At 41.4% G+C, this 13,033-nt stretch overlaps 1 protein-coding gene across 1 annotated transcript in view; it reads right to left on the bottom strand.

The window, feature by feature from the left end:
- The window catches only part of LOC145413469 (alpha-1,3-mannosyl-glycoprotein 4-beta-N-acetylglucosaminyltransferase A-like), a 49,140-nt gene extending 37,120 nt beyond the window's left edge, over positions 1-12,020 (bottom strand). Inside the window, exon 1 of the mRNA XM_080283167.1 lies at positions 11,940-12,020. Coding sequence (XP_080139293.1) covers positions 11,940-12,020 — 81 coding nt within the window. The remainder of the gene's footprint in view (positions 1-11,939) is intronic.
- Between the last annotated feature and the right edge of the window lie 1,013 nt (positions 12,021-13,033).

Raw genomic sequence — 13,033 nt, 5'->3', positions numbered from 1 at the left:
CAGGCCATTGGACTGTGGCCAGTCTTGGCCTGGGTTGCAGAGCCAGGCCGTTGGACTGTGGCCAGTCTTGGCCTGGGTTGCAGAGCCAGGCCGTTGGACTGTGGCCAGTCTTGGCCTGGGTTGCACAGCCAGGCCGTTGGACTGTGGCCAGTCTTGGCCTGGGTTGCACAGCCAGGCCGTTGGACTGTGGCCAGTCTTGGCCTGGGTTGCAGAGCCAGGCCGTTGGACTGTGGCCAGTCTTATCCGCCCCCAAACTCTGGTGGTGGACCTCCCCTCAGGTCCACCACTTGGTAGCGGGGGCAGTGTTTTCCGGCTGCATGCCCTTGCTGGTGCTAACCCCTGTATGTTGTGGGGTACGTTGTATGGCATGTATAGTGCATATAGAGTTGAGCAGTGCATGAGATAGTTTGAGAAATGGATGGTGGATGTTATGTTCACATACCCTCCATGTTAGTACCACACTGAAAAAGGTCAGCAAAGGAGGATGGTCAGGATATCCTGGTGGCTGGTCAAACAGAGGCTCCAGCTGTCCCTCACCAGCAATCCCATCCCCCTTGAGAGTACCACCCTGATCGGCTGGTGCTACAGCCTACTCCCTACAGAAGTAGGGCGTAGGCTGTAGAAGTAATATATAGCTGGCGCAACCCGAGGATCGTTTCAGCGTGAACCCGGTGGACTTCAGAGTGAAGCTGCTCTCTTCCTGCAGCTCACCATCCTCCTTTCAGGATCAGGGGAGTTGTGGGACATGTGTGTACTCAAGCAACAGACCAGCTTAGTTATATCAGTGCCACCACATGAAGGCATCCCTCTCCAACACCAACCATACCCTGTCCTGACATTCATTCACGTTGCTGACCTGGGAAATTTCATAACATCTCTCCCTCAGTGATTTATTTTGCCCATCACACCTCCATATCCTATTGTATAATACTCCTGTAAACCATGTTGATAACAGTAGGATATAAACAATGAATTAGAAATACCTGTAATATGTTCTATGCAAGGGAAACTGCTAGGGAAGAAATGCCACAAACTCTCTTCTGTCAACGAGAATATGGCAGGCCAACCCGCTGACTTTTTTTTTTTTTTTTTTAAATGCGAGGAAGAAGGAACCAAAGGCCATGAGCCCGCAGTAACAGTTCCCTCCAAGAGAAAAACAAAATACAATAGACAGCCAAATTCAAGATCCGATCATTTTGAGATGCCTGGACACACTGCGTTTGAAAGACTGGAGATCATAGGCAGCAGGACATACAGACAGAGGGAGACAGTTCCAGAGCTGACCTGTTGCATAAATGAAAGACTGGGAGTAACGGTTAACTCTTGCATTAGAGAGTTGGACAGAAAAGGGATGAGAGTTTGCTGCCAGACGGGTGCTACGCGCCCGTCGTAGAGGTGGAGGAATGCAAGCAGACAGTTCAGAGGAGAAGTGACCATTAAAGTAGCGATAGAAAAGAGATAAAGATGCAACAGTGCGGCGAAGAGACAGAGGTTGAAGGGAGTCAGTAAGAGGAGGAGAGTTAATGAGACGAAAAGCCTTTGACTCCACCCTATTGAGAAGAGCTGTATGTGGGGAGCCTCCCCACACATGAGAGTTGTACTCCACACAGGGGCGGATAAAACCCCTGTATAAAGTCAACAATTGTGCAGGGGTAAAGAAAGAGCGGAGTCGGCTTAGCACACCCAATCTCTTGGAAGATTTTACAAGAGATGTAATATGATCTTTCCAAGATAAGTCCCGAGTAAATGACACCCCAAGCATGTTCAAGGATGATGCAGGATTAAGCTGAATATTATTAAACATTAGTGAGTATACCTGTGGAAGATTTTGTCGGGTTGATAGGTGTAGGAACTGAGTCTTAGATGCATTAAAAACAACCATATTATTTTTACCCCAGTCAGAGATACGAGCCAAGTCAGACATTAGGTGTGCCATAGCCTCATCCCTTGTTTGTTGAAGTAACTGTTGAGATGGGCGTTGCGGGAACCGAATGGAAAGGTGAAGGGTGGAGTCATCATCGTATGAGTGGATAAGGTTAGATGTACAGCTTAGAAGATCATTGATGAATAAAAGGAAGAGAGTTGGTGATAGGACAAAGCCCTGAGGAACACCACTGTTGATAGATCTAGAAGAACGATGGCCGTCTACAACAGCAGCTATAGAACGACCAGAAAGGAAGCTAGCGATGAAGGCACAGATAGAAGGATAGAAACCGTAGGAGGGCAGTTTGGAAATTAAAGATTTATGCCAGACTCGATCGAAAGCCTTTGAGATGTCAAGTGCAATGGCAAAGCTTTCGCCAAAGTCCCGAAAGGAGGATGATCAGGAGTCTGAAAGGTAGGTGAGAAGATCGCCAGTAGAGCGTCCCTGACGGAATCCGTACTGACGATCGAAAAGAAGGTTGTGATAGGAAAGATGCCTTAAAATTTTTCTATTGAGAATTGACACGAAAACTTTTGAAATACAGGACGTTAAAGCAATTGGACGATAGTTGAGGGTTAGGAGTGGTCACCCTTCTTTGGGACTGGCTGAATAAGAGCAAACTTCCAGCAAGAAGGAAAGGTACAAGTTGACAGACAAAGGCGAAAGAGTTTGCCTAGGCAGGATGCAAGCACAGAAGCACAGTTCTTGAGAACAACAGGAGGGACCCCATCAGGCCCATATGCCTTGTTAGTACTGAGGCCAGTGATGGCAGAAAATACATCAACTGAAGAAATTTCAATGTCAGCCATGAGGAAGTCAGAGGGGGGAAGTGATGGAGGAACAGCACCGGAATCGTCTAAGGCGGAATTGGAGGAGAAAGTCTGTGCGAAGAGATCTGCTCTATGAGTAGAAATAGCTACAGAACCATCAGAGTAGAAAAGAGGAGGGAAGGATGATGAGGTAAAGTTGTTAGAAAGATTTTTGGCAAGGTGCCAGAAGGAGCGGGAAGAATTCGATTTGGAGAGTTGAGAGCATTTAGTATGAATGAAATTATTTTTAGTAGAGCAAAGAACAGACTTAGCACGATTCCGGGCAGAAACGTAAAGACGATGTGATTCAGGGGTGGGTTGGCTCCGGTACCTTTTGTAGGCTCTCTCCTTGTTGCAGACACCATTAGAACAAGCGTGATTAAACCAAGGCTTTTTTGCGTTAGTCAAAGGATATGAGAAAGGAATGTATGCTTCCATGCCCGAGAGAATAACCTCTGTAATGCGCAAGGCACACTCAGATGGCTCCCGGCCATGGAAGCAATAATCATTCCAGGGAAAATCAAAGAAGTACTGCCTGAGGGCCTCCCAGTCCGCGGCTCCAAAATGCCACAGACGACGTTTCCCTGGAGGGTCCACAGGCCGTACCAGAGTGATAGGACAGGTTAAGGTAATAACGTTGTGATCGGAGGATCCCAACGGAGAGAAAAGATTAACAGAGTAAGCAGAAGGATTAGTTGTGAGGAAGAGGTCAAGTATGTTGGAGCTCTCTCCAAGGCGGTCAGGGATATGGGTAGGGTGCTGTACAAGCTGCTCTAGGTCATTAAGGATAGAAAAGATGTAGGCTTGTTCACCAGGTGGATCCGTGAAAGGAGAGGAGAGCCAAAGGTGGTGGTGAACATTGAAATCTCCTAGAATGGAGATTTCAGAGAAAGGAGAAATGGATAGAATGTGTTCCATCGTAGAAGTAAGACAGTCGAAGAATTTTTGATAGTCAGTAGAATTAGGGGATAAGTAAACAGCACAGATATATTTCGTCAGAGAATGACAGGAAAGCCAAAGCCAGAGTGTAGAGAATTCAGAAGAATCGAGTTCAGGAACACGAGAGCAAGATAAGTCATTGCGTATATATACACAACAGCCACCTTTGGCTTTGAAATGAGTATAGAGAAAGTAGGAGGATACAGAAAAGGGTTTGCTGTCAGTTGCCTCATACAGTTGAGTCTCCGTTAGAAAAAGAAGGTGAGGTTTAGAGGAGGAGAGGTGGTGCTCAACAGAGCGAAAGTTAGAGGAAAGGCCGCGAATGTTGCAGAAATGAAGAAGAGAGTCAGACAGTGGTTCCAAGCACCTCGTCATCACCGGGAGAGGGGCGGATGGTGGAGGCATTTATGGTCCCCCCCCCCCTGGGGACTCCGAGGCTTGGTAAAGAGACGCCATTTTAGTTAAATTTTGAATAGGAAGTGTAGTGTGTACTGTGCATGTAGTTTGGTGTAGACAGAAAAATTTGTACTGGAGAGCATGCTGGCCTAATCTCTGTGTAACTGAGACACTGAAAAACTTCAGCAAAGGGGGATGGTCAGGAACTAGTCCTGAGGGCTGATGAAACGGGAGCTCCAGCACTCCCTGTCATCAGCTTTCCATTCACCTCGGGAGTACTACCTTGCTCGACTGGTGCTACAGTCTACTCCTGCCCACAGCCTTGTAATTCCTATATATCTCCACAGCACCTTCCTTGGTACAAGCAGTTACAACCTCACCATCTGCAATCAGCAACTCCCAGGGCAACTCAGATATAATATCTCATGGCAGTTCTCCATGCACCATGATAAACAGAATGGAACCCCAGACAGACCACAGACGTGCACCAATTCTTAACGTAACGACCTATACTCCGTCCACTTTAACTTGGCCTAAAATTGCCATCTACCGGTATCTTAGATGCTGAGCTATCACACGAGATTAATGCTACAATATGGTGACATTCAGGAAGAAGTCCTATGGAAAAGATTCAAAACATACAATTTTGCAAATTATGTAAGTTCAGTGCCATCAATTCTCTTTGTATCTCAATCTGCATGATTTCAGTAACCTGTTTCTTTATATAATGCTTTTATATTTAACATCATCTAACTTCTCCCATTTAATATAAGTCTGAAACTGTTCTCTACCTCTTTCAACCTCTGGCAAGTGGGTATTTTCCTCTTCATCTACTTATTCCTTTTACTGTCACTGTTTAACTGAACTTTGGAATTTAAGTGAAGTCTTTTCCTTATCCTCAGTTTAGTTATCTAATCATTTTGTTGATTTGCCTTAACATGGAATCACTTGGTACATCAGCTTCTCTCTCACTTAAAGCTTGAAACATGTTATTTGAGACATTATTATACAGTACTAACTGTGACACCAGAGATCACAGCAGCTGTCGCTCCTTCTTGCACTTGGGTAAAAACAATAACAGTTTACACAGGAGCATCTCCCTCTAGCTGCACTAGCTGCTCCCCCACCATCCTTTCATACCATATTTCATTCTATCTGGTTATTTCTATACTGTAACTTGGGTTAAAGATACTATATACATTTGATCTTTTCACTGCACAACCCTGGTATTTGGACTGTTGTCAAATTAAGCATAATGACTTATTGCTGCCTTAAGCTTTTCAACATCAGAATCTCTTCATTTGTATTCTGGAAGCTACTGGTAATGTTTACCACCAGTCCTTAATGCCTGTGTCTTGGTTGAGGTCACTGGTGTGAGTGTGTAGTATACTGCTGGATCACACTGGCATCTGCCAAGAGAAATGTCCAGAAAATTTATCAAACAAAATTTTTTTGATGAGGGACTTGCTCAACTGATTTAATTATGTGTAGTATTAACACAAAACATCTTCCAGAACTGCAAACTGCAATGTCCTGAGAGATATGAAGACAATCTTGGTTAAATATCCTGGTTGGTTCTGAATCATTTTGGATGACAAAAATTGGAGCTTGGTTTTACTGAACACGATTTTCGATCCGATCCATCAGCATGGAAGAAAAATTACATTTTTAAATATACTGTAGTACGATACTGACCCGACAGCACCATTTTGTTGTATGCTGGACACTTTTTTACCTACACTACAACACAGTGTTAGTCTATACTATGTCTGTTGGTGCTGTGTTGGAGTAACTCACATTTTGGTGTTGTGTACAGTAGGCTATATGGCATACGAGTGTACTGATTCCCCACCTAACCTAACAAACCAGGTTCACCACCACAGGACACAGTTCAACTGATCCACTGTGGTTGCTGGTGTGGTGCTTGAGCAATTCACAAAACAGAAACATTACTAAATAACAAATATCACAAACTATGACTGTCCCTTAAAAAAAAAAAAAAAAAAAAAAAAAAAAAAAAAATCAATACTTTGCCACACGGGCACGACCTTTCCATATTTCCTATTGAAATTAATCCTTCACAGGTGACTTATGTTTCATGGATTATCATAGTTACAGGGCGTTTTTTAATAATGTTATCTGTGAAATATGTAAAGACATGTTTATGTCACACATTCCATCACCCACATAAAGGTACCACCAAGAGGCAAACCTTGCTGACAAACTCTACAAATGCATGTCTTACTTTTGGCATAAGTAAATTCCCAACTGATATGTTAGGTTTGGAGAATTTCAATTAAGTTACTGTAGGATTAGCTAGGTTGAGATGGGCTTGGATTGGTTGTGTGAATAGGTTAGGTTATGACAGATTAGATTTATTGTTAGGACTCAAGACTGGGATTTGGCCTGACAGATACTCAAGGGGTCTCTAAGCTACGTGGCAATCCAAGGTGGTTAAAATCACGGGGGGTGGGGCAAAGACCCCGTTAGAATAGGTTAGGCCTCCTCTCATCCTGTTTCTCCCATCTTTCCTGTCACTTTTTATTACTCTTCTTTCCTCCAGGTGGCTTTACATTGATATGGTAGGTGGGGGCGCTCACCATCCACTCACTCGATGTAGTGTTGCTCTCGGGTGTCTGCCCTTTCCTCTTCGGTCTTTCTTTACTTCATTCTTTCCTTGTCCTTCTGCCTAAGGGTGACTTTACACTCCCTCTTTTGTCTTTCCTTCATTCTTTCCTCTTCCTTGTGCCTCTGGGTGACTCTACACTAAGTGACAAGCCTAATGATTTCCTGTACACCAGGAAACCATTTACTACGCTGGGTGGTAACCATATAACCAAATTATGACGCCTGGTGGTTTATTGGGTAATTACAGCGCTCCAGTCGGATTGAGCCGGTGAAGGTTTATATCCAAGGGATGGTTTGGGTTATTGCTCATGTAATGCCACTCAGGGATGAGTAAGGCTGGTCACTCTCATCTTAAATGTCAGGACCGAATTACCTAGCCCCGGGCTTCTACGTTCCTCATGGGGCAACGTAGAATTGGATGATGGATGGATGGATGGCTTTACATTGAGTGACCAGCCTAACGGGTTCCTATAAGCCTGGAAACAATTTAAAAGGGTGGGTGGTAACCATAACCAACCCATACGTGTTCCTTAAGTGTCACCAAATGGTACGGTAGAGGGTTAGTGCTCCTCCCGGCAAAACAATCTTCTCAAGACAAAAGGCCACCCCTTACGGGATTATGGCGTCTGGCTAAAGATAGATAAGATACGTTAGGTCTGACTGGATCCTTTGGTTTGGTATAGAGTTCAATGTTTGATGCACCAACGTGTCCTGTTGGCAAGATAGTAATCAACGTATCCAGTCAGTAAACAGGCTCCCACAGCCAAACTGGCGGCTTCCTTAAATACTCCAAACAGTATATTTTATTTTTCATCTACACTTTTTGCAGTTTAAAATAACCAGATAACTATCTATGTTGCATATGGTAATAAAATTACTTTCCTGAAGATCATGAGATTGTAAGAAGACACTTGCAATCACCACGACCATTTGCGATATCAAAATATTAAAAAACATAAAATGAAAGTTCGTCCATTAAAAAATGGTTATAACATATTAAGGAAACTTAGAACACAGGAAGAAATATAGGTAAATAAAGAGAGCAAAGTGTATTTTTCCCCCTTTGGAGCAGAGGGGCCTAAGGCTGGGCTGGTGTAGTGCAGAACACTTAAGGACAGGAGGCTGACCTACGCCCCTGGTAATGTCTACAAGACAGAAATACTTGTGGGACTCCAACCACAGTGCACAGCCACAGGCCACTGTGCATTCTGACCCAAAAGCTCTACTACCACACCAACATTAAAAGGTAACAAAAGTGGTAACAAAGTAACAAATAACTCAGCACACAAAGTATACTCCCTCTGGCTACCTCTGGGACTTGAACCACAGCACATTTTGATCCGAGGGCTCTACCTCCACGCCACCATTAAAAAAAGTAACAAAGTGGGTAAAAAAGTGAGTTACATGTAACATCAAAGAAAGTAAATGTCCCTCCAATAAGACAGAGTAAACTGAGAGTAACAAATAACATCAGAGAGTAATGTCTGTCCATAGAGATAATTCTCAGCACTAAGCAAAAAGACAAAACAAAATGTAGATTCCATTAAAGTAAAACAAAAACTTATAAGATGAATCAAATCACACCAGGTGTAGGGGTGGGGCCTGCCGCTGTGTGGGGTGGTGGTAAATCACACCAGGTGTGGGGGTGGGGCCTGCCGCTGTGTGGGGTGGTGGTAAATCACACCAGGTGTGGGGGTGGGGCCTGCCGCTGTGAGGTGGTGGTAGCGGTGCACTGAGGGACACTTGGGTGTCAAAACGACACCTCTGTGGGAGTTCAGCCTCTATACACCTCAAAGGTGTCAAGGTTTGGGAGAAAATTAAGGATAGTTCGTTTCGTATCAAACACTTGCCTAGAACTGAAGTAAATTGCGTTCCTTACAATTATATAAAAGACTGTTTCATTCGATATATACTTACGTAGTCATAAAAGTTTTTGAAAAAGCAATGTAATGCTTTAAAGGCGAATAATTAAACAACGAAACCTCTATTTCAGTATTTCGCGGGTGGCGGTTTTTCGTGTACTGTTTTCATTCTTTGCATCACGTGTGTATACGAGCCTTGCTGTCCTCATTCAATTCTCACTTTCTAGGCAATTACATTGATAAATACGGATTGTGTAAGTAATGTTCAGAGCACTGGTATTATAGGGTACTTTATGGTATTCAATATTCCTTAACTTTGGTGAAATATGAACGAGAGAGGCAGATTCAGTTGTTCTTTTTGTAATTATGAGAGTAGGCATTTTAACAGACTCTCACTTCATTATAAGTACGGCCACGCTTTATACGCAGGCTTTAGATTACAATGTATTGTTAGTGGCTGCTATAAGATGTATACCAGTGTAAGATCTTGGCGTAATCATATAAAGCTTTAACATCCTGCTTTTGCTCAGGAGCATTTTCAGTCCCCCAACACAGTATATAGCGCTGAAATATTGAACAGTGATGTAACAGGTACTGAAGATGCAGCAGACCTTCCAGTTGATGAACAGAATACTCCAGATGTGCAAAATCAATTAAAGCCAATATTGAATTATGAGAAGGTAGTAGGTAATATCAGGCTTACTCTTAGAGAAGAGCACAAAATTCCAACATCATCCTGTAATGTTACTGCTGGTAAAATTCAGGAACTGCTTGATGTAACTCAGTCTGACCTCTGTGACAAAATAAAGAAAACACTGACAGATGCAGAAATTAATGTAGATCAAGTGCCAGGATTAAGCCAGATTTTATGTGCTCAGTCGAGTGCATCTAAAGCATGTGAAATGTTTTCCCAGAGTAAGAAGCTGGATCGGTTTGTATCTGTCTCAGTCGTTCATTGCACCAACTGAATATGTATTGGGAGTTGGAAGCACTGGAAAATCTGATACAGTGCAGTATATTTCTCTTCTTGATACACTTAAGCAGATGCTCAAACATGAAGATATCTTGGCTCAGGTTTTGAATGATCAGTCTTCTCGAGATAATATCATTCGATATAAGTGACGGAACCATTGTTAAAGAAAATCCCCTTTTATCAGATAATCCATCAGCTCTAAAAATAATATTGTACTATTATGATTTTGTAATTTCAAATCCACTTGGTAACAAAGTGAAAAAGTACAAAATAAGTGCCTTTTATTTTGTACTTGGAAATTTGGAGCCCAAGTACAGGGCACATCTGTCTTTGATACCTTTGGTAATACTTTGCAGAGGTATTCATGTTCATAAATATGGCATAGATGCTATTCTTTCACCACTCCTCAATGATCTAAAAGCTTTAGAAAATTGTGGCATTCACTTTGAGTATGAGGGAAAAAGTTTTAATCTGCACGGAACTTTAACTGCTGTTGTTGCAGATAATTTAGGTGCTCATGTTATTGGGAGATTTTTTCAGAATTTTGCCACAAGTTTGCGTCTGTGTAGGTTTTGCAATGCTACAAGAGAGTCTTTGCCAGTACATTTCAGTGAGCGTGATTTCACTTTACGAACTCCTACTACACACGACGATCAAGCAAGACGGATTGAACAGATGCCTCATCTAGCTGCAGTGTATGGCTTTAAAGGACAATCATGTTTGAATCAACTCCAGAACTACCACATAATTCAGGGGCTTCCATGTGATATTGCCCATGATTTACTAGAAGGTTTGATTCCCGAAGTTATTGGTAATGTTGTACGCACCCTTGTAAATGATGGTCACATAACTCTTGAGGAAATAAATGAAAGAATATTGAGGTTTCCATTTTCTGAAGGTGAAAAAAATAACAAACCACAGCCCTTTCCTGACAGTATGGCACATTTCAAGGTCAGACTTACAGCTGCTGAGGCATGGTGTTTACTTCGCCTTCTACCATTAATGATAGGTGATAACATTCCGGCTGAAAATGCTTCTTGGGAAATTCTCTTGGATTTATGTGATGTTGTTAATTTTCTCTCGTGAGTTTTCAAAGGCAGACATACTTTACATGAAAGAAAGGATTGATTCATTTCATGAAGAGTATCATGCAGTGTATCCAGAAGAGAAAATGAAGCCCAAAGGACACTATACCTTGCATTACGGTACCTTGGTGGAAATGTTTGGTCCATTAGTTCATTTATGGACTCTTCAGTTTGAAAACAAGCATCAGTATTTTAAGGAACTGGTGCATAGAACAAAAAACAGAACTAATGTATGCAAATTTCTGGCATATAGACACCAATGTCACCAAAGCTTATTAATGAATAATGAAAGTGTATTGGAGTCAGAGTGCACTACCACTGGTGGGGATACTATACCTGTTCGGCTTCTTGAGGACAAAATATTTTCTTTGTTGCAACCTCTTTTAGGCAATAAGGAAGAAGTATATCAAGCACAGTCTATGACGATTGATGGAACCAAATATGCTTCAGGTGGATGTGTTATTATTTCCACTAAACATGATTATTATGCATTTGGAAAAATATGCAGCATATTCATTATTGGAGGAATAGAATACATACTGTGTCAGGATTTAAGTGTCATAATGTATTGCAGGCACTACCATGCTTATTTGGTTGAAAACCTTGACACTTTCAAACTTATCAAACCTCACGACCTTTTGGATTTCCATCCCTTGGGTATTTATTGGAAACAAGGGAAGTACTATGTTACATTGAAATATAATGTGAGACATGACTAGTTTGTAGTACCTTGAAATAGAAAAATGTAAATATACTGTGTACTTTTTTTCTACAGTTTTGTACAGTAGCTACTATACCTGTACTGCCTACATTTTATTGCTAAGTTCATAAAATAATGGCCCTCTCATGATTTTGTATTAGTATAACGTACTGTACAGTAGCCTAGTCCTACAGCATTCAGAGGGATCAGTTTTTCCGGGCTTTCCTTTTCACAAATAGTGGTACCTTCATTTTCTCTGAAGCTGTAACTACAGCAGAAAAAAAAAATAAGGGTTAAGTGATTTTCATCATCTCGTACTTGACTACATTTTACTTTTTATCAGTCTTATTATTTTTCATATTAACCAGCAGCAGAGATTTAGCAAAGCCTAACTACAGGGCTCCTTGGAGGGGCAGGTTACCTATTTGTGGCTGCTCAAAATTAACGAGTAACTCTGTGACATACCTCGTGAATATGGCTGGACAACTGCACTGCCATTTTACTGTTGTGTCTATCATGGATTTTATAGCTACTTTATATTAACAATGACAATTCAAGTTTACATTGTACATCCTTAGCTGAAAATTCAGCTGCCTGGAATTACCTAGAAACAATATAAATACTTGGCACCAGGGCCTGTGAGAGCTGCCCTTGGGCCCCGGGTAGGCTATAGTGAATGTTACAAGCCCCTGAACTTTTGGCATATTGACCTACCTGTTCCCAAGTTAACAAACAATATAACAGTCATAATTAAAGATGCAATGTTTTTAATTCTTAATATCATACTGTACTCTATGCCAGCATGTGAAAAGATGCTTGGTTTATTTCTTTATTGGATGTGTGTATTTATTATTGAACATTTACCACTTATTAATTACAAAAAGCTCCTGGCTTTCTTTGTGGGCCCACTTTTGACGCAGGTTCTGGTGTTTTGGTAACACTAACATCCCACCACCACCACCACCACACACACACACACACACACACACACAGGCCCTGGTTGGTATTGTACTTCCAGTTAAAGCGATATAGTCAGGTTAATCCTATAAGTATCTGTAATTTTACTCTTGCCAAATGAAATCACAAACTTTTTAATAAAGTGCAAGATAATTTGATGTAAAAAGGTTAAAGGTAACTTGCATTTAGGCTACCAGAATTATAATAGTGTATATACTGTAGATTTCGATTAATATCTAGCTGTAAGGTGGCCTTAAGATTTTGAGTTGGAGCTTCGCCTAGTAGCTTTCTGGTGAAAGTGATAGTGTACACACTCTTTACCATAGCAAGGCTCTCTCTCTCTCTCTATACTGTATGTATATATATATATATATATATATATATATATATATATATATATATACTGTATATGTACACACACTGGTATATAGTGTGTGTTTTTGTTTTAAAGTCATGGTATTTATTTATGTTTTTTTGTACCAAAAACCATGCTGGACTAGATTAGTATGATAACTAGTAATTACATTTAGCCTCTGCTCTGAACATTCCTTCATACTGTAATTTACTCTTTGATGACTTCAGCAGTTACTGTTCTGCTAATACGACCCAGACAGAATTAATGTTATATATATTTGTATTTTCCTATTTTTCAAAATCAGATTGACAGTGATGGCTTATATGTACCACGTAAATTGCATTGGGAAGAAGAAAATCATTCAGACCGAAAATAAAGAGAATGTCCCAAGTGCAATCCAGGAGG

Source organism: Coenobita brevimanus, chromosome 96, assembly GCF_032717465.1.
Source record: "Coenobita brevimanus isolate Jiangsu-jjx chromosome 96, ASM3271746v2, whole genome shotgun sequence".
Classification (NCBI taxonomy): domain Eukaryota; kingdom Metazoa; phylum Arthropoda; class Malacostraca; order Decapoda; family Coenobitidae; genus Coenobita; species Coenobita brevimanus.
The sequence above is the reverse complement of the archived record's forward strand: the minus strand, read 5'-3'. Positions and strand labels throughout refer to the sequence as shown.